Here is a 27996-nt window from a genome sequence, read left to right on the forward strand (position 1 = left end):
ACATGGGTTTGAACCTTGGTCACTGCAGTGAGAAGCTGGTGATTAACCCTGAAATTTTATGTTAAAGCAGTGATGAAGGATGGTGTTTCTTTTATCCAAATTATTCTGTTATGATACGTCAGGGATTTAACAGAGGCAGCAGAACTTGTTACAGATGCATCGGTTTGTTTACACAGTTGGCATTCCAGTTTCATTATGTACCATTGCAGTCGTACAGAAGTGACTGCGTGTTGCGACATAAAACCTTGAGTGTGGTGTTTTCTTTTGTGCCCCAGTTCGGTATTATGTTGTGGTAGGAAGTGTGTGCTGTAAGGAACTGCTAGTCTTTTTTCTTTATGTGCCAGTTCAGTGAAATATAGAATGGTATGTAGTTTTCTTTCATATTTTATACCAGATCACTTGTTGAATTGAAATATGTATGGTAAATTATGAAGTAATGGAAATACGTTTTGACTTTTGAAATTAGAACCTTTTATACCTGTGCTAGAAGTTATAACATTCGTTCTCAGCCTCGGCATGTGACGACTTCTTGGGCAGTCAGCTATGTGAAAATGGAATTAGTATCGGACATTTTGGAGGTCTTCACTATCCTCATCATCAAGAGTTCATGTGATGAATGATTTGGTCCCATGTTACACTTATGTCAACAATTTATGCTCTTGGCTGTCCCAGTGTGGACTGCTGAAGGAACAGTTAGTGGAGTCAGATGGTGTCATGTCTGGACCACTGTATGACTGACCGTCCGTCGGTCTCTGCTGCGACAGTTGAGACAGTGCTCTTGCTATAAATCCATGTGGCCACATCACTCATCACATCAACTCTTGTTGCTGAGACAGTCTCCATAAGGTGGACACTAATTCCAGCTTCACAAGACTGGTCACTCCAGAAGCCCTTACTGCATTAACACACCATTTAGAACCTTGAATGAATGAATGTACGAGTATGAGGGGTAGGCCTTCTTGGCCCTTGCACCGTGACGCAAGTGGTCTGTTGTGCCTACTAACCCATAAAGTCTGGCCATGTCATAGCTAAAGTGCTTAGTCCCCGGCTTCCCACCATGGTGGCCCAGGTTCGATCCTGGGTCTGGTCAAGTGGGATTTGTGGTGGACAAAGTGGTGCTGGGGCAGGTTTTCTCCAAGTACTTCGGCTTCCCCTGCCAATCTTCATTCCACCAATTGCTCCACAATTACCCCCACCTATCATCTGGGGCTGGTACAATAGCCAGAAGTGGCCACAGTACAAGCGACTTAGTCCCACCCCACCAGCAATAAAAGAAATAAAAAACCCATAATGTTTATTTTATTTATGTAAAGAAGTGTGAAGCCAAAATTATGTAAGTAGGATTTGAGATTCTCATAACTGATTATGAAGAGTTTCTTGGATGTAATGCTCTGCAGTCAGTTGATGTCAGCCTAATCTTAGACCCTGAAGAGTGAGGCAACATGTTCCTCTAAAATGTCGATTGACTTTCAACAGACTACACAGTGTTAGATAGCAGATGACAGAACTCACTGTTCTTTTTTTGTATAAAGGCAGCTATTCTGTGTTGTCAGCAGTATGTAATCAAGATATTTAAAGTACTAGAAGGATATTTTTAAAGAGTTTTAAACTATTATTGTGAGTGATAAATCCCATCTTGTAAGGAAACAGGTTTTGGTCTGCATTGTATATTTCTTCAGGAGTACTTTGGTGAGATGGAAGCAAACCTAAGTTTCACTGTTGTTTCTACTTCTTACAAGTTCACATGACTCACCGTCTATAAGAAATTGTTGTAAGCAGTGTAATTTGAAATGCCTTTACTATGCTGAATCTATTTTCAAGATTTAAGTTTTCTTTGCTGTTTCCAAAATAAAAAAAAAGACTGGTTGGTTGAAACAGTACAACTACAGGCATGGCATTTGTTTTGTTGAAATAAATTGCTATAATGAGTTTAATCTTCTTGGCTATACTGTCCTTTTAAGTGTAACCTTTGCCTCCCTGATGAGCTTAATAGGTTATTGTAATATAGCCCAGTTTACCTGTTCCATATGTGCATACTTAAGCCTTTTTAATGCTGGGTTAGCCCTATAAACTAGACCATCACTGTTCTCATCCTACTATGCTATTCATAATTATCCATTTTTTTTCCCCATAAAATAGAATGAAGTGTGTGATTATTGGGATATGTTGCATGCATGTGATAGATAAGATGCTTACAGAATTTTAGTCAGAAAGCCTGAAGGGAAGGGACACTTGTGAGACCTAGACATAGATGGGAAAATGATATACAGGGAAGGTGTGGACTCTTAACTCATCTGGCTCAGGATAGGTACCAGTGGCAGGTTCTTGTGAACAAGGTAGTGAATGGGATTTGAGGTTCTGACAGTAATGAATAGTGAGATTGCTGTGTTCTGGAAAGAAATCGTGTGGTGTGGTACAAGATTACCAGTGTTTCAGATGAATATACTTCATCCATCTTCAGGGACACTGCCGTGAAGACAGATGCTATGTTCCTCTGAAATGTGGGTAACCACACTACAAAGCATTACCTATATTTAGCACCAAATCATAAAACAGAAATGAATGTTGAATGTGACTGGGACAGGTATGACTTAAGACCACATAAACTTCATCAGAATCAAAGAGGAAGCTTGAATACAGAAATTTATCTTCAGAACATTTGGGATCATTAACAAAATACTGCTGTTACTGATTATTTGTGTGTTTAAAAGAAAACTTTATTTTATATCCTACTTTTCATAATTACTGGAATAATGTCTTCTAAGTTTCCTCCTTGTGGTTCCATTTGGAATTTTGTTTATTTGGAATTATTGTTTTATCATAAGATACATACATAATACTTCACAAACACATCAATACAGACAATACTAGACACAATTATGTAAGTAAAAGAAAATACATCTTGTAACAAAAATTGGAAAATATGTCTTTTGGCATGATGTTTGTATGCGGTGATCATTGCCCTTAGCCAGTCATCATCTCCATGAATTCTGGAAAGCAGGAAAACAAAATGAATTACTTTATATTTTGTAACTGTAGTGTGATGTATGAGATGTTTGATTCAAGTCTGTGGAGTTTTGTCTTTGCATACAGAGATCTATATATCACAATAGAGTTTTTGCTTTACATGTACAAGTATGTCCACATCCATTCTTTCTTCTGTACTACTGCTAGGATCACGCAGCTTATTGCTGAGAGGGCTGTTGGTGGTCATGCGTCAGGTATAGGTGGTATTTCTGTTATAACCAATGTTAGGGCGTCTCCTTTTTTAGATTAAATTCAGAAACACCAAGATGCCTAACATATGCTGCACGCTGTGTAGGACACAGGCGTATGGGACAAATCAAGAATAAGGTCGCGCCGGAAATCGTCAAGAAATGGACGTTCGGGAAGAGACTGTGGAAAGGCCCAAAACGCAACACTGGAATCAGGGACCAAGGCCTGAGACATCAACTACAACGCAGAAATGAAGTGAAGGACCTAGGCGGCGGACAGCCGCGATATGTGAAGGAAGCAGACATGAGAAAAACTGCAAGACTGCAGATCACCAAGCGAGTAGCCGGATTTTCTGTCTGCCTATGACACGGCAAGGATTGGAAGTTGTGGAGGGGTCGACCCCCTCCAAAACGAAAAAAGAAGCAGGGCACCGAAGAGGAGCCGGTAAAATAGAAGAACCGGCCTTCCCAGAGAGAGTGAGTGTGCCATGAGAGAAAGTGATGGATGAATGGGACACGACTGGATCTTCTGCCGAGCTGAAAGGAAACCGCTCGAGACGAGCTTTGTCTAAAGGGGGGAGTGGATGTAACGGACGAAGAATAGTTGCTGCAAGAAGAATAGCCGAAACAACAGGAGACACTGCAAGCACAGCTATGGGACGGAAAAGGAACGGGGGTGCACCGTTAGGCTGTTCGGGATGAACAGCCTTAAGGAGGGAGCAGTGTAACATGTTGCGCAACGGAGAAGCCCTCCCTACCCAACTGCAACGTGGCAACTCAGGCCACAAGCGCGTGGCGGTAACGTAGCGCTCCCTCCCACCCCTCCGCGGTGACGTAACGCGCCACGCTACGTACCCGTAATCAACTTCCTACTGTGACGTGGCACTCATTACGCAACAGGCAAGCACTGCAGCTATATAAGTGAGCTGCACAGCAGCTACCAGTCAGTTTCGACTGTAGCAGTCGGCGACTTCAGTTGTACTGAAGACATTTCCGAGTTATAACGTGGCCATCGCTGAAGATAGTTCCGAGCAAGCCTACGAGAGTGTGTTATCAAGAGTTCTCCAGTGAGCAGACTACAGTTGAAACATAGCAGCCGGCGAGTGTGCGATAACTAAGAAGTCAGCGAGCGGAAGACTTATTGTGTGCTTCCAAGACATAGTGAGTGCTGTAGTACAGTTATATCTGGAGTGTGTATTTCAGGGAGACTTGTATAGCTGCCACGTTATTAATACTTGAAGACTCTTGAAGATAGTGTTAAGAGATTTGCGCATAGGGTTATAAAGTGTGAAACCCCGCAACAGCGGTGACAGATTAATGCGATTAGGGTTATAAAGTGTAAAACCCTGCAACTGTGAGATAAGTAATTGTAGCCGTTAATTGTAGATTGTTAAATAAACCAATTAACCATCTCTACGGCGTATTCAGTAATGCAACACGTTACAATATATTAAATGCAGTCCAGCAGTCTTGCAAATTCACAGAGGCTAGAGAAGCAAAAGTGATGAATTACTACACTCTTTTAAAAAATAGACAGCATAAACCCTCACGTATTATGTTTAAGTGAACATCACATAGTTGAACAGGAATTGCTGCTCCTCTCAATGAATGGTTACCTGTTAGGCTCAAGTTTTTGCCAAAAGAGCCTACAGAGGGGAGGAGTATGTATTTTTGTTAAGACATCTACATTTCAGTAAAATTGATATTTCTCATCACTGTAAGGAGCAAGACTTTGAAATTTGTGCAATACAGCTAGTAACTAAAACATCTCACCTAATTATATTAAGCCTGTACAGGAGAGGTTAATGAATTTCTAAGGAGACTAGATGCAACTTTAAAATATTTGTACAATCCTAAGTCTGAGTTTATAATCTGTGGAGACATAAACATAAAGTATTTAAATGAAAGCAGTCAGAAAAAACAAGTAAACTCTTTTAATAAGGACCTACAATTTGTCACACACAGTGAATTTCGCAACAAGAGTTCAGAATTCCTCAGGCACAGCCATTGATAATATCTATAGATAATGCAATGTTAAGCTCTTCTTGTACATCTCCTATAGTCAATGGCCTCTCTGACCATGATGCTCAGTTTCTTACAGTAAATAATATTATTGCGGAAGTAAATTCAGCACCCTTGAAACAGAGAACCAGAAAAATAAATATTGAAACCATTGCTCAATCTCAGCATCTATTAGAAAATGAAACGTGGGAACCTGTTTTCAAAAATAAGGATACAAATTATAAGTTTAACTCTTTTTTTATATATTTTTCTAAATATCTTTGAAGCCAGTTTTCCTATGCAGAATAAAGGTGTAAGTAGAATAAAAAGCCAGTGGATTATACAAGGAATAAAAATATCTTGTAAACATAAAAGGCATCTGTGTGTAGACAGCAGGAGCAGTAATAATCCCTACTTGAGAGCATACTATATAAGGTATTGCAAAATCCTGAGTAGAGTTATAAAAGAGGCTAAAAGGCAGCATTACTGTAGGCTTATAGCAAAATCGAATAATCGGATAAAAACAACCTGGAATATAATAAAACATGAAACAGGAAAATCACATCTGACTGAACAGATACCATCTCTCCTTATAAATAATGAAAAAGTTGAGGACCCAGGAGATTGTAGATGCCTTCAATACTTTTTTTCTAACAATTACCGAAAATCTAAACTTGCATCAAGAAGTGGGAGATAATGTCATTTCATTTTTAAGAGAGGCATTTCCTAGAAAATTCCCTGGTATTAAAACCATTCCAACCACTGAAACTGAAATGATAAGTATAATACATTCCCTCAAAACAAAAAACTCTTCTGGTTATGATGGAATAACAAGTACAGTTTTAAAAGTTTGTGCATCTCTAATCAGTAGCCCATTAACTCACATCTGTAATCACTCACTATCCACAGGAATCTTTCCTGATCATCTTAAGATTTCAGTAGTAAGACTACTATATAAAGAAGGGGACAAGATTAGTATCTCAAACTACAGGCCAATTTCACTGCTATACTTTCTCTAAAGTACTTTAAAATGTTATGCACAATAGGTTAAGCCATTATTTTCAGAGTAACAATATACTAGTCCTAGAACAGTTTGGCTTTAGGAAAGGAATTTCCATTGAAAATGCAGCCTTTAAGTTAACAGACAGTATGATGAAATCTATTAATAAAAAAATGCATGTTGGTGAAATATTCTGTGACTTGGCAATGGCTTTTGTCTGTGTAAATCATGAAATTTTATTAACTTAATTTTTTTTTTTTTGGCATTCAAGGAACAACGTTAACTTAGTTCAGATTCTACCTAACAGATGGAAAACAAACGCTTGAAATACAATCATCAAATTCAGTTCAAAGTACCTACCTGAATAGGGAATAATAAAATATAATAAAACATGGAGTTCCGCAGGGGTCAATTTTGGGGCCTTTGCTTTTCATAATTTATATAAACGACCTCCCTCTTACACTAAAGACCTCATCAATACCTATAATATTTGCAGATGACACTAGTGTTATAATTTCTGGTAAACATTTAGATGATTTCTGCATGTTATCAAGCAAGATTCTTTCGCAAATGAGTAAATGGTTTTCTGCAAACAAGCTGTCCCTGAACCTAGAAGAAACTGTAATAAAATTTATAACAAAAAGCTCACCACAGTATCAATTAAACATAGGATATAATGCACAAATATATAGAAGAGGGAGTAAACACAAAATTCCTTGGCTTGCAAATTGATAATCATTTAAACTGGAAAAACCATATTGATCAATTAATTACAAAGCTAAGTAGAGCATAGATTCATGTTACATCTTAGTAACATTGACGCTCTCAAATCAATCTATTTTGCTTACTTTCACTCTTTAATGAAGTATGGAATAATTTTCTTGGGTAATTCATTTGACAGTAAAAAGGCATTTACATTGCAGAAGAAAATTGTTAGAATCATGACGGGTGTCAAATCCTGTAATTGCTATAGAGATCTGTTTAAGAGACCACAAATCTTAACTTTGTCTTCATAAACCAATTGCTAACCTCTCATGCTTTCAGAAAAGCACATATTATGCTGGAATCAACATTTTTAATAACCTGCCATATGATCTCGAAGGTCTTATGAATGAAAAGGCACGATTTAAAATAGCACTGAAACACATTCATTCTACTCTGCTGATGAATACCTATTGTCTAGAAAATAACTTGTGTGTCTTTAAATAGTCTTGTGTGTAGTCACTGAGTATTCTTGGTTTCTCTTGTGTGAGAACTCCATTGGGACTGTACATATGTTTTGTATTTATATGACATATTCCACATCCTACAGTCATTTTGACTAACTTTGGATCCATGGAATGCAATGCAATGTAATGTAATGCCACAGCTGCTGCTAGTAGTATTTACTCTATATTTCTGTATTTGTACCTTCCCATAACCTCAACTTAAGGCTGTGTCCTACAAACTTTGTCCTCCCAAGCATATCTAGTTCTGCACAGATATTTCCTAACGTTTTTAAAGCAGTTAATATTTATATAATCCTTAATTTTTTTAATATCCTAAATCCTGATTTATGCAGAGCTGTTTATTACATACAAATTCTTCCATATACATTTTCATTTACAAACATTTTAACAGTGCATTATTAGCATCATCCTCTTCCAAACATTGTCCATTTTTTACTTCTCCTGTTGTCTCCGAATCGTCAAATTCCTGCTTTCAGTCATGCTATCCCATGCCATCTGTCTCATTTCATAATATCCACAAATCTTTATGCTTATATTTGAAAATAAATGATATTTTTCTTCACCATTACACATTTTTAATTATTTTATATAACCTAGCACAATGTTCTCCTGTTGACTGCCAAATATATTAATCCTATTTTTTTTCCTTTGCTCTAATTGAAAATACATGAGATGTGAATGTGATGTACCAGATTATTGGGATAGGCATTGCGAAATAATGGGAACAGGCTTTGAAACTGAAATACATTGGTATGTAACACTTCCTAGTACAATACTGATCTAGTTTACAAGACTGGGAATTTGAATTTATGTTACAGAATGGTTACTTTTTAGTCTGTCTCTTTTTGTATTGCACTGTGGACCAGTTTGATCAAAGTCCTCCGATTTTCTGGGTGTGACAATCTCATTTATAGGCATTTGGAGAAACTACAGAAAATAGTACACACCTTGGACAACATGACCACTGACTGACACTTTTCAACGTAGTTTCTTTATTTAAGGTATACAAGTGTTCATGCCACTTCTTTAAGTGTGCTGGGAAATTTCATCACCTCTACTTTGTTTCATGGTCTGGCATTTCACATTTTTGCAATTTTGAATGGTTTACTTTTAATAATTTCATTCCCACACATTTTTAGTACCATGCATCTAAAATGTGACTGTCCTATCACGTATTTTCAGAATCTGATCAACCAATCTGCAGAATTCTGAGAAGTGAGGCAGCTTCAAAACACTGCAGCATCAAATTCTGTTTTGAGCTAACTTCTGTTATATTACACTGATAATGATGGAAAATGAGCCCATGTCCTTAATTGGCATTCCAGTGACATTAATAAAGCGTAAAGATTATTTTGACAAAATTTAGATGCATTCCTCTTCGTTTCACTCTATGATGGATCTACTGATAATTCTTTACCATTCTTCAGAGCTACATATAATTTAGATTTGGTAACTCACCATTAGTAATCTTATTACATTTAGCCTATTTTTGACTTATTCCCTTCTTTGTCAGTTTGTTGGTGAAATTTCGTGGTACGAGCTTCAGTGTTTCTCATGGGAAGAGCCTGTACTATAATTTTCCTAACAGTCTCTTTGCTCATATCAAGCTGATCAGCTCTCATCCTGAAAGCTAACAATTTTTTAGACAGCTCATGTTCCCCGATTTTCAAGAAATCTTCGTCCGTTTGCTTCATTACAGGAGCACCTGACCTTTCATCATCGTTCACATATTCTCTGCCTTCTTTGAAACATTTGTGCCACTTAAAAACATTACTCTTGCTCATAGTAGATTCACCATACACTGTTCTTAACATCTTCAATGTTTCACTTGGTGATTTCTTTAGTTTAACACAAAACTTGACATTTATTTTCTGTTCCACCTTATCATCCATTTTCACCTCTGGAAAAACTGAACTGTTCTATATTTATTACAGCTGCACAGTATACACAGACGAACTTGAGTTTGAAGAATTGAAGAATAATAATAACAATAGTGAACTCCTAGAATTGTAGAACTGTAAACTTCCAAGTCAAAGTCACATTGCAACTGATGGTCAGTCAGTCAGTCAGTCAGTCAGTCAGTCAGTCAGTAAGTCTTGGTGTAGAGCCCCATTTGGGGCTCATGACCAGATATTAATTATTACAGTTTGCCAGTTACGGTCTTGTTTCTGTGAGGCGCCTTCTCTGACAAGAGGACGGGTCTGTCTTTTGTATATGCTGCTGGTCCTTGCTGGCGCAGTCTTTCTAGGGTCTGAGTCCCTTGGGACTTGCGACCATATTTTGCTGTCTCAGATTTGAGAAAGCCTGACCCCGCCTCCAGTCAATGTATCTTCTTATATAACCTAGAGTCGGATATATAGAAAACATGTTGCTCTCCGTATTGTTGTAGGCTTTGCCTAACAACAGCTGTTTACTCGCTTTGCCTAGCAACCCCTGTTTACTCGCCCTTGCTAAGCGATGATACTTGCGTTGTCACATTTGCTTCAGTGTGGGCAGTTCCTACAGACTTATGCAAACTATACGTGTGAGCTCTGTCTTGTTGCATTACCTAGCGTCAAACATCACCCGTCGCGAAATTAAAGATGAGTTTCAAAACTATTTGCCCGTCATCATATATTATCAATTTCATCATTTCTGTAACATAACCTTGTTGGCCTAACTTGTGCTGTTACATAATTGATTCAATCAAAGATTATGAACCTTATCCACAAAGTTAGTATAAGCGGTTTGCAGAACTTTGCACTCTAGGCGCTAGCCAATAAGAATGTTGAATAGTGATGGCAAGGTTTGACGCTGGCTTCAGAATTAAGGTATACACATGTATAAACTGAGATACGTAGTATACAAGGAATGTACGTTTCTATTTTGGATACTTGCCATCGAAGTCGACCGTTCCTGAGCCATCAGAATCAATTTCTTCGATCATCATGTCCAGCTCATCACTGGTCAGCTGGTCATCAAGCTCACGTAGGATCTCTCTGAGGCATGAAGTAGGGATGTACCCATTGCCTAAAGTAGAATGTAACTGTGTTTCAGCGTCTTACTTACTTACTCAGGGAGTTGAGCCCTTCTTGAGGAGCCGCCAATTCTGCAGCTACTCAAGAATTTCCCAGCATTTTATGGAACCCGAAGGTTCATCACTGTGTTCACAAGAGCCCTCCACTGGTCCATATCATGAGCCAGATCAATCCAATCCCTCCCATCCCATCCTATCTGTCTAGTTAGTTACTTATTAGAGAGGGTGGGTTTCCCCATGCACTTAGACCTGTAGTGGTCCATTGTGCTTCCCTCTATGATTTCTACCAGTCTCTATATCCTACCGGTATTGGTGCTTACCATCAGTCCCTCCCAGCCAGCAAGACCGGCTCTACTTAGCTGAGAGGTATCTATAATGCTTCCCCCATCTACCGGAGGTATTAGTGACTGCTGTTGGGCGGGAAACGTCCGCAATTTTGGCTCAGTGACCTCCTTTGGAGGTATGAGGTTCTTTACATGCTGTAAAGCTACGACACAGGACCCACAGCTTAAAGTCCCTCCCGGAGGACTTGTTCCCTGAATTTTTCCGCCCTTAAAAATTCGACGACCTCAGCCGGGTATTTGAACCCGCGTACTACGAGTCATGAGGTGGGAACGTTTCCTCTAGACTACGGAGGCCGCTTTCCTATCTGTCTAAGTTCCATTTTAATATTGTCCACCTGCCTAGGCCTTGGTCTTCCCTGTGGTCTCTTTCCTTCTGGCCTTCCCACCAATATCCTATATGCATTCCTCTTCTACTCTATTCGTGCTACATCCCCTGCCCACCTTATCCCCCTTGACTTGATCATTCTAGTTGTACTTTGAGAAGAGTACAAGTTATGAAGCTCCTCATTATGCAGTTTTCTCCAACCTCCTGTCACTTCATCTCTCTTTGGTCCAAATATTCTCAACACCCTGTTCCCAAATACCCTCAGTCTATGTTCCTCCCTTAATGTCAGAGACAAAGTTTCACACCCATAGAGAACCACAGGCAAAATCATAGTTTTGTATATTTTCATTTTTATGTTTTTGTACAGCAGATGAAAGGTTCTGTACTGAATGGTAGCAAGCGTTACCTGAGTTCAATCGCCTCTTAATTTCCTCCTGAATCAGGTTTTGATTTGTTATCGTTGTTCCCAAATGTCTGAACTGTGCCACATTTTCAAAACATCAGTTTCCTATCTTCATGTCATGATTTTGCCTGCATTTTGGTGACAAGACAGGAACATGTACTTAGTTTTCTCTGTGTTTACTTCTAGACAAACCTCCTTACTTGTGTCAATTAAAGTTTGTGTGTTCTTCTTTATGGTATCTACATTATCACCCAGTAGATTCGCATTATCGACATAGATCAACAGCTGATGTGTCCCGTTTAATTTCAGTCCCGCCTGGTTTCCTTGGACCTTCCTAATGGCATATTCCAAAGCAAAGTTGAAAAGCAGTGGCAATAAAGCATCTCCTTGTTTTAGACCATTCTGGATAGGAATTTATCAAACTGTTTACCTACATGGACTTTACCATACGTTTCGTTTAAACACATTTTAATCTGCTTAACTACTTTCATGGGTATCCCAAACTCTATCAGAATACTGTACAGTACTTCCCTCCTAACTGAATCGTTGGCTTTCTTGAAGTCTATGAATAGCTGATGTACTGTCTCATTGTACTCCCATTTTTCTCCTATATCTGACAAATGCAAAAGATCTGATCTGTAGTTGATCTGTTACGTCGAAACCCACACTGGTGATCCCCAATAATTTCATCTATATACAGACTTAATCTTGAGAGAACAATGTTGGAAAAAAATTTGTATGAAGTTGGCAGCATTGATATCCCCCGATAATTGCTACAGTCAGTTTTATCATCCTTCTTGTGAACTGGTTATGGATGTTAGAACTTAATATTTCACCTCCTGCTTGAATAAGTTCTGCTGGAATTTGATTACGACCTGGCAATTTATAATTTTTCAATTTTGCAATAGCACTTTCGACATCAAAAATGCTAGGATCAGGTTCTCATCTGTATGTATTTATATCTGCCTAACTTCACTGACCCTATGTACACCATTCTCATCCTGCATTAAGTTACTTCTAGGTTGGTAACCCCTCTTAAAATTATTTATCCCTTTATACATGTCTCTAATGTTCTTGTTCTTACTGTTCATTGCAAGCTCATAAATTTTGTCTTTCAGATATTTCCTCTTTTTGTTCCTGAAATGCCTGCTGGTTTCATGTCTTATAACGTTTCAGTGTCACTGTTCAACGGTCCAGGAAACCTGACAATAACGCACAGCGAAAAGAACTGTTCTCCCCGAGTGCTGGTATAACTGCCGATAGCAGAATGAGCCATTAACGCTGATAAGGTTTCTGATTTTGTCACTGCAGTAAGTCGCATTAATAGTCAGCCTTTGTTAGAGGTGTCGATATGCGGTCGACATTTTTACTGAAATGAAGTTCACTATTGAACAGCGTGTGTTCATTGTCGAAACTTTGGCAAAGAAAAAACTTACAGAAAATGTATTCGGAAGTCTCTTCGTAAATATCCTGACTCGCCATTGCCACAAAGTCGCGTTTATCCAAGCTTGTGAAAAAGTGGCGGGACACACGTTCAGTGTGTAACACAAAGAAGCAATCGAAGAGGGTTTTGCTGACTGAAGAAAAAGTTCGGGATATTGAGGCACGACTACAGATCAGTCCTCGAAAATCGTTAAGACACTTAGCACAGGAAATCGGTGTTTCGTTAGGATCTACTTTCACAGCCACAAAATTAATCACATTTCACACGTATAAAACAACAGTTGTGCATGAGCTGAAACAACCAGATTATGCAGCAAGAATTCGTTTTTGCACCTGGCTGCTGCAAAATGTGCATGATTGAATCATGAATCCACAGCTTCTATTCATGACTGATGAGGCGTGGTTTCATGTTAGTGGCCATGTAAGTGCACAAAATGTAAGAATATGGAGGGATGGAAATCCTCATGCTATGCAGCAAGTGCCATTGCATAGTGGAAAGGTGGGGTTGTGGTGCGCTGTAAGTCCGCGGCGAATCATTGGCCCCTTATTTTCCCACGAAACCGTGAACTCTGACCGCTACGTTAATGATATACTGAATTCGTTCTTCAATCAGCTGACTACTGAAGGACAATTTGGGTATTTTCAGCAAGACAGTGCTACAGCATATGCAGCTAATGAAACCATAGTCGCAATACGGGAAGTGTTTGAAGACAAAATAATCAGCAGAGGACTGTGGCCTCCCAGATATCAGTTTTTGCGATTTTTAACTTTGGGGAAAACCTGAAGGGAGAAGTCTACAAGAATAATCCTCGCGGCACTGAAGCTCTGCAGAATGAAAGAAGACACCACTTTTTTTTTTCCCCCCCCCACAAGCATGGATACACACGACTTTGTGGGAACTGGTGAGTCATGATATTTACGACGAAACTTACGGCTACATTTACTGTAAGTTTTTCCTTACAAAAGTTTCGACAATAAACACACACTCTTCAATAGTGAACTTCATTTCAGTATAAATGACGACACCCTAACAAAGACCGACTATCAATGCGACTTACTGCAGTGACAAGCTCATACCACCTGACGGCGCGCGTTTATCAACGACAATGACTCATTCTGCTATCGGCAGTTGCAACAGCAATCTGTGAGTGATGTTGGGTCCGCTTTGCGCTGCTCCCAGATTTCGTCGATGGTTGAACGCTCTGTATATGAACATCAGGTTCAGTCTCTGTCTGTTCTCAGTAGAGAAGATCTTCCCACCTGCTGTTCAGAAATGGAAATATTATAATATACAGAGTTGCTTTTATAGCGGTTGCGTCCTACTTGCGTATAGTCACAAATGATTACTGTATATATGGATTCAACCTGAAACATGGGTTGGTCATAAAAACTTACAGAATTGAGCACTATTTTCGTTTTGTAATTGTACAATTTTATGTGAATGCGCACCTGATGACAATCGCTTGAAGACCGAAGCACATACTGGGGACTATATCTGTAAAAATCAAGTTTATGGGACAGTATACAGTATTAATTTGTACAAAATATGTTTTAACCTGCTGTTTTGTGTGATTGTGGAACTTCGTCTCTCACATTAAATTAAGAATGTAGATTTCTTTTGTATATTCTCGATCATCTTAATTTTTATTTAAGGTGATGTTTCGGAGCCGAATCTGTTTCCGTCGTCTGGTGAGGCTATTTTACCTGTAAAATGAGACAGTCCAGTCTCCGAAACGTCGTTTCAAATAACAGTTAGAACATGGATATTGTCCAAAACATCAAGCACTCACAGTATACATCGCCCATAAACCAAAATAAAATATTATAATAGAAGAGTACGTTCTTCTGTGTTGTTGCTCTGAAGTACAGAGGCAATGGGATATTTCGGAGGAACGCTTCGCCTCCATTTTCAGGGCCGAAAACAGGCAATAATGCAGTATTAGCACACAAAATTCCCCACGGACACCGAGACATTACAACCCAGAGGACATACTTGCTGCTGTTAGAACCAAACAAACATCGTAAATGTGTCGGGACTTCATAATGTATCATGGTTTTTGAGGAATATTTTTTTTCCCTCTTCTCTGGAAATAGTGTATGCAATTTTCTGTAGTACGTATATAATGCGTTTCATCGGCATGATTACTACGGCGCAATAATTCGCTGAGCATACCTTCTTTGTCATAAAGCCGGAATGCTTCCCGAAGTTCTTTCTCCATTGCTTCCGCATCCTCTTCAATAATGAATTTTGCTGCCAAAGTGATAAATTCTTCGAACTCCAGTCGTCCAGATTCTGTAATCAAATTATGTTTAAAAATTATGCAATTTTTATTTCCCATGTTTCGAGAATTTTGCAGGCCTGTAATAACTCGCAATTAGAAGCAAGCAGTTGAATTCATTCTGTTCTTATTTTCGGATACATCCTTTTCTGTATAAATATGTACACATGCATATAATTATACTCTACATTTCGCCAATAAAGCCGTGGATGATGAGAGTGGTTGAAATTTTGAGTTTTGAGGGCTGGAGGGAAGTAGAGGAAGTGAATAAATTATTTTTAAAAGGGTAGTGTTGGTGTCGACTGTCTCTATGGTCCAGCGGTCAGAGTTCCTGGCTACAGATCCAGAGGTCCTGGTTCGATTCTCGGCGCTACCAGATGTTCTGAGAAGTAGTGGGTCTGGAACGGGGTCCACTCAGCCTCGTGAGGATAATTGAGGAGCTATTTCAAGGAAATAGCGGCTCAGGTTTAGAAAACCAAAATTAACGGTCGTGGAGATTCGTTGCGTTGACCACGCGGCACCCTCTATCCGCTAAAGTTGACACTAACTTCACCGACAAGCGGCGGTCGCTCACTCGGTATAGATCACTTGCGGACTAAGACCACGGAGTTTTAATATTGGTGCCAGTGACATCAACGAATGGTGTCTGCGTGATGGAATTGGGGAGGACATACTGGAAGGGAAAGTATCAGAGAGAGATGAAATCTTGGTAAAGATCCATGGGAACAGATGAAAAAATCACGTGGGGTGTGGTGGGGGAACTAGGGCAGCAAAGAAAAAAAGAAAAGGCTGAAAAAACTTGATAGCAGAATTAAGCAGGAATTGGAAATATTGGACATGGGGTAATTGGAAGAGTGGAAGAAATAGCAATAAGAATAAGCAAAAGACATGTTAATGCGGTAAAAGGTGAGGTATTCCCTATGATTAATTAAGTACGACACTATGAAGACGTATGGGAGAGTGGAGATACATTTGTGCCATTCTTGACCTGGGCACTACATGGGGGTATGGGGTCAGCTTCACACCCCTGCCCCATTATACCCAGTACCACCTCGACAGGAAGCTGGGTGGACCCAAGAGCCGGTTTGGACCCTGTGGAGAAGGGAGAAATTTTGCTCCTGCCGCGAATAGAACTCCGGCCGTCCAACCCGTAGCCCGTCACTATACGGACTGAGCTATTCCGTCTCTACAGATATACATATAAGCAATCTGTTTATATTGAGGTGTGCTTTTTTTTACAGAAATCTGTCAGGACCCCTCTTAGTCAGGCATAGATCCAGGCGGGGGAGGGAGACAAGTCAGACTTCTGCTCCTCCTGTAGATTCTTTTTTAAAAAATCAAAATTTAAAAGAGAGGAAATATAACAAATAGTCTTACTGTACCAGAATATCTCGAACAGAGTCTGTGGTTCCGTCTGTGATTCAATACAGAGACACAGAAATGTGCGGCGCTCTGTACAAATATTGATACGACGTACTACGTAAAGGGCTTAGGCGTAAACTTGTAAACAGACTTCCTAGGCGACTCATCCCCCACTTAGTATTGGTTGGTTATTAAATGATACTGCCACAATTGAGACCATTAGCGCCGGAAGATATGTTGATCAATGTGAAGTAGGCGGTGGAAAGAGAATTGGCAGGGGAATCCCAAGTACAGAACAATCATGGTAATCCGACATATATGGGACTAAGGTACCGCCGGATTACCGAAAACGACGGATTAACGGAAAAAGTAAGAACAAATTTATTTTTATTTCTCAATTGTTCTTGATATCGTATATGGCAGCACGTCCTAAACCATACTCTTTAGCCAAATTAAAAAGTTTTTTGCCTTCGTCAAGTGTCTTAATTATTTCTACATTAGCACTTAAAGTTTTATGTTTATGTTTGTTAGAACTGTACATCTTCAGCACACATTAAATCCACTGCTGTATGAAAAGTACGGTACAGGAATATATACTGCTGAAGAACTGTAACACTGTGTACTAGCGCCGGTCTAAATAAATCAGTTTGTCAAGCTCGACTGAGCACAAGTCAGCTTCTGCTGCCTATAGAAACCTGCACAAGGTCGCGGACGCTTGTCTGGCGCCTGATGTCGGATTACTGGAAGTGTCGGACTAGCGCACAGCCGGATTACCGACATTGTACTGTACTCGGAGAAAAATCTGTCATATTTCCACTTCATCCAATACAAACCCAACATGATCTGGACTGGTATCGAACATGGCACAGCCCTTCCCCTCCGCTTGAAAGCACCCTGGCGCTACACAGGAGAGGAGAGTTCTGCTTGTACTTACTGTCCGCGTCTACTTCATCAATCAACTCCTCGAGAGTGTTTCTGTTGAAGGGTTGACCCATCAGCCGCAGGATCTCCTCCACCATGTTGGTAGAGATGCTGCCAGACTTCTCGCGATCAAAAGCATCGAATGCCTTCTTTAGCACTGCAACATTGTAGCAATCATATCCCTTATGAAACAATGAAAGAGTTTACTATAAATAAATTTGGATAGTTATGAAGACGACGTGGAGTATCTAGCAAACAAAACTGGCTAAGAGTGACAAAGGAAGAATGTTTGGGAGACCATTGCAAGACGATTAGAAGTAAAATCAACGCGACAGACATTCCGAGAACGAACCCCCCCCCCCTTACATTGTGTCGACCTGCCGCTTATCAGCTAATAACTATGACCACAGCAAAAAATCTGACGACTCCAAAAACTACTTCTGATTTTAAGCCTATTTTGAATCAAGTCTCTAAAGCTAACTTAATAGCTATATTAACATTAAATTCAAATTTAAAATCTTAAACTTAATTAAAAACTGCATATTATTAGAGTATTTTTATTTGTATTTATTAGTTTATATTTAACAAAACGTAGTCTTCGCTCTCAAAATGAAATACATTGTAATAATAAATATCCATGTTAAAAAAACACAATTTAAGAAGTAAGATTGAATCATTGTAAATTCGACCTAGTGAAGGTCGAAACATGTAGGGAAATACCTTTGCCCAATAAACGAATGTTCATGCGTTAGTATCGATTTGTTTTTGCTTGTGGGTATCGTTGTTGTGTAGACGGCCATATTAACGCTAATGTATTACACATAACAGGATGTATACTTTAAAGGATGGAGGATCTAGTTGGACTCATAAAGTTAATTTCCTGCTGCATAGTTTTCTAGCCATGTTAGGTGGGACACTTGTCACCACAGCACGGCGCGTCCTCAGGTTGCGGATGGAGGAGACGCCCTCCAGGTTTGAAGGGAAGCTGCGAATATATTGAATAAGCACTCGCGGACAGCAGACTAAGGGTGGTCCTCCAGCTTGGGGGTTGGGTGTGGGGCTAACAACTCATCACCGTAAAAAATAATCATGTTACGAAAATGAACACAACGCCTCAAGGGCTCTTGTGAACACGGTAATGAACCCTCTGGTTCCATAAAATGCTGGGAAATTCTTGAGTAGCTGCAGAATTGGCGGCTCCTCCAGAAGTGCTCAGCTCCATGAGTAAGTAAGTAAGTAAGTAAGTATAGTTTTTAGTCCTACAGATTTATCTAACTAAGTATTATTTTTTCTATTGCTAGTGGGGTGGGACTAAGTCCCTTGTACTGCGGCCAATTTTGGCCTATTGTACCAGTCCCAGATGATAGGTGAGGGTGATTGTGGAGCAATTGGTGGAATTAAGATTGGCAGGGGAAACCGAAGTACTCGGAGAAAACCTGCCCCAGCTCCACTTTGTCCACCACAAATCCCACTTGACCAGACCCGGGATCGAACCCGGGCCGCCGCGGTGGGAAGCCAGCGACTAACCGCTTGAGCTATGGCGCAGCCTATCTAACTAACTAATTAACTAACTTAATGGAGCTGAGCCCTTCTTGAGAAACTGCCAGTTTTCAATATTAATATTGTTATTTTATTTTCCGGAAGAATTTTAGTATTATTTAAGTACAAATTCTTTCTACGTTAAATCCGTCTGTCTTGACCTCCACGATTCGCACTGTCTCTGTATCTATCATGGTAATTTACAAATATTTTATGTTAGCATATTTGTGATTCATCTTTCTACAACCGTAAAGTTTGCACAGTTCTTAACTACTCAAGCACTACGCTATGAAGGTGATGGGGGAGTGGTTGTATAGATCCACGTTTTCTTTACCTCGCCAATAGTTGAAGACCTATGTTTGCACCAGTTTTAATATGCCCAACTTCAGCTACTAATTACTTGTCTCGTTCGTGCCTTAAGATAAAGGAGACTTAGGCGCGGCCGCCGTCTTATTACATATATATTCCGCAAAACATTAATTTAACACGAGTAAAGGTAAAGTTGTCCCTGTGCTTAACTAAGTAAGCGGTACACCATGAAGGTGTATGGGGGAGTGTCTGTACAGATCCACATTTTCCTAACCGCGGCATTAAGTGGAGGTGAGTGGTCAGCTTCACGCCCCTGCCGCTTTACCCCCGGGAAATAACCCCCCCATATGCATTGGATAGGAGGCTGGGTGAGTCCAAGAGCCGGTCTGGACTATGTTGAGAACAGAAAATTCTTGACTCTACCGGGACTCGAACTCCGAAACCTCGGTCTCCCAGGCCGTAGAGCTTAACATGAGTAGCGTATCTTTCCTAACATCTGTTTCCTTACGCCGTTTCAGGATTCTAAATTAGGTGTCGTACTGTAGCTTCTACCTCAGAATTTCGAGCGGCAGCCATATTGTTATTACATTTATTGGGAAATTAAAAACTCCCGGGTTTTTGTGGCCTCCGTTCTGTCACACAGATCATGGCGATCTTATACACTTATTTTTCCCTTAAAGAAGAAAATTGCTCTAAAATCTGTAAATTATATTATATAATATTCTATTCAAAATCGTCCTCATTATATCTGTCAACATCACAATTACTCTCGAAGCTAAACCCTTGTTTGAGTCCAAAACAATTTTCAAGTCTGAATTTTCTTAAAACAGCTGGATTTAAGCTAAATGATATGGACTATCCACTGCTTCTATTGAAGGACTTCGGTATTTTGACTCTGAATATGTACATAGCTATCATTATTATTTCTTTAATTACGTCAAATTATAAATATTTATTAGCTAAAATATATTCCGTTTAATATGAATAAGTTTCATCCCACCTTCTGCGTGGCCTCATGGGTATTGTCCCTATCCCTGCCTCGACTAGTGCCATAAATTGGCTTCTTTGGTGTCCGGTCCCATGGCCGTAGCATTTGTGTAGATCTCCACGAAATCGCGGAGAAAGCATGGGAAGACGAACTCTTCGCCTTAACGTTTCGGCAACTTCTCCGACATCTCTGTAAGGCGGGTCAGTGTGAACATTCTTTGCAGGCGTTTCTTCATGACCGAAGGTTTTGGAAATTGTTTTATGAAGAAGGTAACGGACATTTCGAAAGAAAAAAAGAAACAAAAACAACGCAATTATTCGCATTTTTCTGTATTTTTGTCTAACTAAATAACTTTATTAAACTGAGTGCTTGTGACACCTGTAGCTGCTACATACTCAAGAAATTCCTAAAATTGTATGAAATTTGAAGTTTCACTACAGTGTCCCAGTAGTTCCCCATTGGTGTTTTGGCCAGATGAATCAGCGCTACGATCTTCCATTATATTTTTTTTAAGGTTCGTTTTAATATTATCGTCATATGTATGCCTAGGTGTTTTCTAGTGGTATATTTCCTTCAGGTCTTCGTGTATTCTTGAAGAGTACTATTTTCTGGGTTATGCCACCGTGTAGTCCGTTAAAAGGCAACCGACGTTTCGGGGGAACATATCGCCTCCATCTTCAGGGTCGAATAATCCGAGCGAGATACCAGCGTGAAAAAAATAACTCGCCGTCATAAACACCGCTGAGAGAACCTCAACTACCTCGCATGCACTTTTCTCTCTCCCATGTACATAACCCGCCCTCAGACACCCTCAGGCTCTGTTATTCCTTTAATGTTATAGATCAAAGTACACACGAAGACAGAAGTGCAGGAAAAATTATAATTTTATGGACGCATATTTAGTCCTTTATTTGTTTTCTGTTACGAAAAGCCATGTCCACATCCGGAGGCAAGGAACTGGTAGAGACGTTCCAAGATTTACAAAATTAAATTAGGTTTGTTATCTTAACGTATGAGAAGGGGCACAGATGCTCACAGTTCCGATCTTCCATGTCTTGTCAGAAGTCGTACATCTGGAGCGGAAGCAAAGCTGCCACGAAACCACTGCAACCCAGCGCCATCTTCGGGCGTATCCCTAATAAAGTTCCTTCACTTTCGAGCCTTCGTTAATTATTCAGGTAAAACAAAATCTGAAGTTATCTCTGTGCTTAATTAAATAAGCACTACGCCATGAAGACGCACGTGTGTGTAGGGGGAGGTAGAGGTATAGCTCCACTATTCTTGAAGTCGGTCCTAAATGGAGGTGAAAGGTCAGATTCACGCCCCGGCTGCTTTAGCCCCGCGTTAAGAGTCTCAAATTTCCGTTGGAGGAAGCCCGGTGGGCTTCAGAGATGGTCTGGAGACTGTGAAGAAGTGAAAAATTTCTTATCTCGCCGGGAATCGAATCCCGACCGTCCAGCCTCTCCCTATACCAGCTGAGTTGTCCTGGTTCCTTAATTATTCGGGCATAACAGTTAAAGAACATGACGAGCATAATAGTGTAAGGGGCTTCTACAGATACTTACACCGGCGCATCGCCAACACAAACAGCAGCAAGATATAAGAAAACTAGCAACAAACAATGCTCAAGAATTCATATGAAGCACACGTTAAAACAAATTAATAACGGAATCCTGAACACAAAGCAGCTAGCGTCTTCTTGTGTTTGGAAAGAAAATGTATAGTATAATTTTAAGATCTTTAGATATAATTTTTATTGTGCAGGTACCAGTCTATTTTATTATGTGAGTAATGAAAGGCATAGAGTAATGTACGCACAGGCTTGGAGCCCGGCCAACTTCCTGTCTGTCAAGAACAACCAAACCGCTTTTGCTTGCAGATAACCAGTTACTTTCACCACATGTGTGTGGCTTACCAGACACATTGACGCGAAAGAGGCTTGACAAATCGCAGTTGAATAACCTTTGTTTTTTTTATCAAGCAGGAAAGGGGAAATAAAGTCTATAATTGCTTCGGTTGTCAACCTTTTGCGGCTTTATGCCAGTCTCATGTCATCACTTTCGTATAAACACACAACTTTTGCGTCTTCGGGTTTATTTGGGAAACAGAAATAAAATCTGTGGAGAATGACATGTCCGTAGCTCAGGCTTCTTACCGCGGAGCCTCGGGTTCGGTTCCAGGTGACTTCATGTGAAATTTGTAGTAGAAGTCCTATTGGAAGGGGTTCTTCACGAGTTTCTTCGATTTTGCCCTGCTAATCACCAATCCCTCTTTGCATATTAATCACCTATCACCATCCTCTGAGGCGTACCATAGCCATGACCAGGCAGTGCATTATCATATACTTGGTCTTTATCTTGGAGACCGCCTCTGTGGTCTAGTGGTCAGAGTTCCTGGCTATAGATCCAGAAGTCCGGGGTCGACTTCCCGGCCCTACAAGATTTTCTGAGAAGTAGTGGGTCTGGAACGGAGTTCACTTAGCCTCGTGAGGATAATTGAGGAGCTATTTCAAGGAAATAAACATCCTTAATTAATTCTTACCTTCAATCTGTTCTGGGGGAAGGTCGTCAGCCTGCGGAAAGAGAAGGGAGCACTGTTAGATCTCTGACAAGATTTTGTTCTGTTCTCGGACGTAACAGCGAATAATCTGTCAGAAAATTACCGACAATTTGGAGGAACATGTTGCCTCAATATTCGTAATTGAAGACCCCAGAGATGGCAGCACATTCCTCCGAAAAGTCAGTAGCTATCTACCAGATTACACGGCTTCACAGATACGAGAATAGTACCGATTGGTACCAGTAAAGGCATCAACTAGAGACACTGTTGCTTACAGCTACTACAATGTTAGCTATGTTGCTTTACATTCACGAAGTTTCAAACATTTATTATTTTGAGTTCATTTTCACTTGTTTACCGTCCACCGTGCAACAACATCTAGGTTTAAATAAAATAATTTTAAACTCCGTCACTGCCTTACATGTTTCGACCTACTCGGCCATCATCAGGTGCGATGAATTTCGGGGGAAATACCGTGACTCCCGCGCTACTGCGATCGATGTTTTCATATAAATAATATTTCTAAATGAAGTCAATACAGTTCTCCATTCTAGGCCACATGCATTGCCTTTTTGGTACGCTTGTTGCCTGTCGAGTGTGCAGTGTGGTTGTCATCGTAACAACGCACCTCATGATGGCCGGGTAGGCCGAAACATACAGTGCAGTGACGAATTTTAAAAAGGATTGAATTTTAAAGCTTAATATTTTTGCATGGCGAACGGTAAACAACTAAAAACAAACTCTAATACAAATTTCAACAGGATGCTTAGATACAATATTTTTTTTTATGTTTCACGTAGCCCTGTGAAAGTACAGAAGGCTGTGAACCAAGGTGACAATGGTTGGAGTCGTGATATGTTCTGTATGCAATTACTGGTTTTACTTTGTTATGAATTTATAAAAGTTATACTTACTTTCAGTGTAACGGGAATTTCCTTTATGTAAATACAAGTTGATGGAATTTGCAGTTCATTTTTGTAATAATTAAAATATTTTACGATATTTGAAATTTTTATATAAAGGAAAAACAAAGAACGAGGTATCTGGATTATTTCATTTTCATGAAGGACTAAACTTATTCTAAATTATATATAATAATTCAGTTCGTACTTTACAGGAAATACATTACGTCTCCGCTACAAACACCAAAAGTTTAATGCTGTTTAGGGAAACAGTAGCTGTATATTGTGAGAATCATACGGAACACACAAATACTTCTGTGTGCAGAAGACAGAGTAACATTCTACCAGATAACACGGCGTCACATCCCAGGATACAGTAAATTTTGCAATTAACGACGTGAGTACCTAAAATTTTGTGCCCTCTAACCTACAATGACGATGAAGGGTACTGCCTTTTTGAGATAAGACGTCTTGTAATTATAGGAGTTTGTAGAGTTTTAGAGGGAATATACTACCTCCGTTTGCAGGGTTCCAAGAAGATGCCCTCTTCACAACGTCCGCAGATTTGGAATATATCGAATTCAAAAAGCAAAGCTACTTTATTTCTTCTCCTACTTTCTAATATGGGCAGACTAAGTTAGAATTCTCGTTGTAAGTGTGACGTCTACCTAAATATACGGCGTCACATAAGACAAAATTATATTCTTTCAAGTTACCGATGTGAGAGACCGTCTCTATGGTCTAGTGGTCAGAGTTCCTGACTACAGATCCAGAGGTCCAGGCTTCGATTCCAGGCGCTACCAGATTTTGTGAGAAGTAGTGGGTCTGGAACGGGGTTCACTCAGCCTTGGGAGGATAATTGAGGAGCTGTTTCATGGAAATAGCGGCTCAGGTCTAGAAAACTGAAATTAACGGCCGTGGGGATTCGTTGCACTAACCACGCGACACCCTCTATCCGCTAAGTTTGGCACTAACTTTGCCGACAAGTGGCTGTCGCTCGGTCGGTATAGTTCGCTTGTAGACTAGAACCACGGAGTTTGTTTGTTTTTGTTTTTGATCCTGTTATTCCAATTAGGATGCAAGGAAGTTTCATTCTTTATTCAACAGGAAAGTGAATTTGCATTAGGAAGGCGCAATGGCCCCCTCCTCGTAAATATTTATACGATATCTGAAACGCTGCGACGCAGTGTCTGGTCTATATTTGTACCTCCTATCACTTTGAAACTTTATGTGGGTACAGAAACATACCAAGCCTCTCCCTGCTTTCTCGCTGAAGACTTAAGCACCGCGATTTGGTTCTGTTGGCGGTTTATATGTATTGGTAACAAGGTGCAGTCACTTTAGGGCTCTGATGTCTTCTGGGATATAACGCTACTCAGTATGTTGAAAGTGAACAGACCTGCGTCACTTTCATTTGTTCTTTGACTTATTCTTCGATAATGGTGATATATTCCTCCGAAAGATCGGTTGACTTTCAAATGATTACAACGTGTTATTTCCCCCAAAATAAAACTCTTTATTATAAAGCTTCATCATACGCAACTGTGTAACGCCTGATGGAGAGATTACCTTCGCCCTTCTTATGTATATATTCATATTACACCAGTGAAATATTCTTAAAGTGTTCATTTAATAGTTGTAAGCTTGCTAGGTGTCTATGAAGAGTATTATTTCCTGGAAAGTGACACCCGTATTTTAATATTTCATGAGTGTTTCAATCGAAAATAATTTCTCCACTTTCAGGATTGGAGAACAAGCCAAGCAAACAGCCATCAAGCAACAAGCAAATTTTCTGCGCTTGGCTCGTTCTGCTTCCTTCTTGCTGATTTCTTGCTTGGCTTATTCATCGACCCTGAAGATAGAGGCTGTACGTTCCTCCGAAACTTCGGTAAAATTTTTCTATAATATTCTTTGTCACGTATTAATGATCACTTTCGTGAGAATCTCAAATCCAGCGTCTATTTTCGATTTGTTTGGGAAAATTAAAAAAAAACAGTAAAAAATTAACTGGATAAGTTTTCATGGCGTCTGGATGCAATGTATGTATTTTTATTATAATAATTTTCACAACTGCAGACGGCTTCCTTCGCGATCCTACAGAGTTACAGTGAGACTTCAGATTCTCATGGGTATGAAATTTAATGTCTTCTGGAATGTGAATATCATAGTCAGGTAGATGTGAATAATTCACTTTCTTACTGAGATATTGGGTTTTCGGACTTTATCCATCGTCCTGGTTTTTAAGATAACTAAGAAAAACACGACGTTTCGGAAACTGGATCTTTTCAGTCCTCAGGTGAGGGAAAACACCTATTCTGTTGGGTCCTTTAGAAAGAGCTAGCCTCGATCACTCACTGGATCGATCCAGTGATCGAGGCTAGCTCTTTCTAAAGGACCCAACAGAATAGGTGTTTTCCCTCACCTGAGGACTGAAACAGATCCAGTTTCCGAAACGTCGTGTTTTTCTTAGTTATCTTAAAAACCAGGACGATGGATAAAGTCCGAAAACCCAATATCTCAGTGTGTTATACACCATCGTCAGAATCCTATAGTAATTCACTTTCTTGATTCGAAGAGTTTCAAATGTGCGCATATTTTGCAGAGCATTCTCGCATAACTATACTCCGCCTAAAACATCACTTAGCGTGCGTCATACCAGAGCAGACAAATGTATTGGGAAGAAAGCCCAGCGTATTCGCAGAGATTTCCGGTACTACGATTATATATTATTGTATGTTGAAAAGAGAATCTAATAACAATTTAATGACTACATAAAGAACTGTGTGACTAACTGCTCGTAAAACACTCTAGCAGATGTGACAGAGAATATGTGAGATCCGAAATACCAACAGCGATGACGCTGAATAAAATAAGGGGCTGTGTTACAAGCCGGAAGGTCGCGGGTTCAAGTCCCGATGAGGTCATTGGATTTTTTCAATTGACCTAATCCATCCAGCCGCATTATGACCCTAGAGTTCATTCAGCCTCTAACAGAAGTGAGTACTAGGAATAAATTAAATAATTTTCCTGGGGAGTAAAGCGCGGCCGGCGCGTAAGGCTGACAACCTTACCGCCATCTCTGAGCCGATTGTCTAGATAATGTGGGACCCTCAACGTCTCACACCCCTATGGGCCTTCACGGCATGGTACAGTGATAGCTTTACTTTTTACTCTGAATATTGGGGTATTACAGTCCTCCGAATTTTCTATAAACATCTATCAGGTACACGGGGTCACAACCTAAAAGGCATTAATATTTACAGTAAAAGTATTGATAACATGTTGACACTCTTCAAAATATCCGAGATGCACTTCTGAATTCCTCAAGCGATCCCGAACATCAGCGAAACTTGCAGGGAAGTCGCACTAAACTTCCGGTTAAATTTCCCTTCGCTCATAACATGGGTCGAATGATTGAAATTAGAGCTTTATAGAGGACATAACAGATTAAGGTGCCTCATGACCTTTCACCTGAGGACAGAGACAGATCCAATTTCTGAAACGTTATGTTCTTTCAAAATAATAGACGATAGACAAAGTCCGAAGAATTATTAAGCCCGACTATCACAGATTAAGAAATTTGGAACATTAATATTTACTAGGTTTTTGGACCTTTTCCATCTTCCGATAATCTAGAAACTAAAGAACGTGACGTTTCGGAGACTGCATCTGTTTCTGTCCTCAGGTGATGGGGGAAGGCACGTACTCAGTTGGGTCCCACAGAAAGAGCTAACCGCGATTACTGAACAACCCCTGTGAGATTAGAATCTACTTTAAAACGTGTGATACATCAAAGATGATTACTACTTGAAAATTTAGTTTCACGTCACAGAAAACACACTGCATTTCCATTACAAAGAACAGTCAGTTGAAGCTGTGTAGGGCAATAATCAATCTTCCTATGCTTGGATAAGCTGTTTCTTTAAAATGAAAGAATTTTATCAGTGTTGAATTAGGCGGTACATATAGTTACCACTCTGCTTTAAATGGGTAACCTTTATCTCCAGTGCAACACATCTACTTACCATCGTTGTTCAATGTGTGCTTCAGAACTTGTAAGGCACCAGTTCTTGCAGATCCTGACTTTACAATGAGGGACCTCACGCTCTGACGCTAGTATTAATGCTGTTTCCTATAGTCGGTTTCAAGATCACCTAACGT

The 27996-nt window shown here is 39.9% G+C and overlaps 1 protein-coding gene across 1 annotated transcript; it reads right to left on the reverse strand.

Annotated features, from left to right (window-relative positions):
- Window positions 1-2765: 2765 nt before the first annotated feature.
- LOC111871431 (troponin C, isoallergen Bla g 6.0301) lies at window positions 2766-27996 on the reverse strand. The gene is made up of 6 exons (XM_023864534.2): window positions 27861-27996; window positions 22916-22946; window positions 17552-17695; window positions 15150-15269; window positions 10323-10454; window positions 2766-2990 (listed from the first exon to the last, which is right to left on the reverse strand). Exons 1-6 carry the CDS (start codon window positions 27861-27863, stop codon window positions 2965-2967), a joined length of 456 nt encoding a protein of 151 aa, XP_023720302.1. The 5' UTR covers window positions 27864-27996; the 3' UTR covers window positions 2766-2964.

Source organism: Cryptotermes secundus, unplaced genomic scaffold, assembly GCF_002891405.2.
Source record: "Cryptotermes secundus unplaced genomic scaffold, Csec_1.0 scaffold323, whole genome shotgun sequence".
In the NCBI taxonomy this organism is placed as follows: Eukaryota; Metazoa; Arthropoda; class Insecta; order Blattodea; family Kalotermitidae; genus Cryptotermes; species Cryptotermes secundus.

Excerpts from the sequence above, each read along its gene's own strand:
- LOC111871431 (XM_023864534.2), bottom strand. Across the intron at positions 17,696-22,915 it reads TCCCCCAGAACAGATTGAAG|TGCTAAAGAAGGCATTCGAT; the intron begins GTAAGAATTAAT and ends ACAATGTTGCAG. Across the intron at positions 2,991-10,322 it reads AGGAACGGTCGACTTCGATG|AATTCATGGAGATGATGACT; the intron begins GCAAGTATCCAA and ends CCTGCTTTCCAG.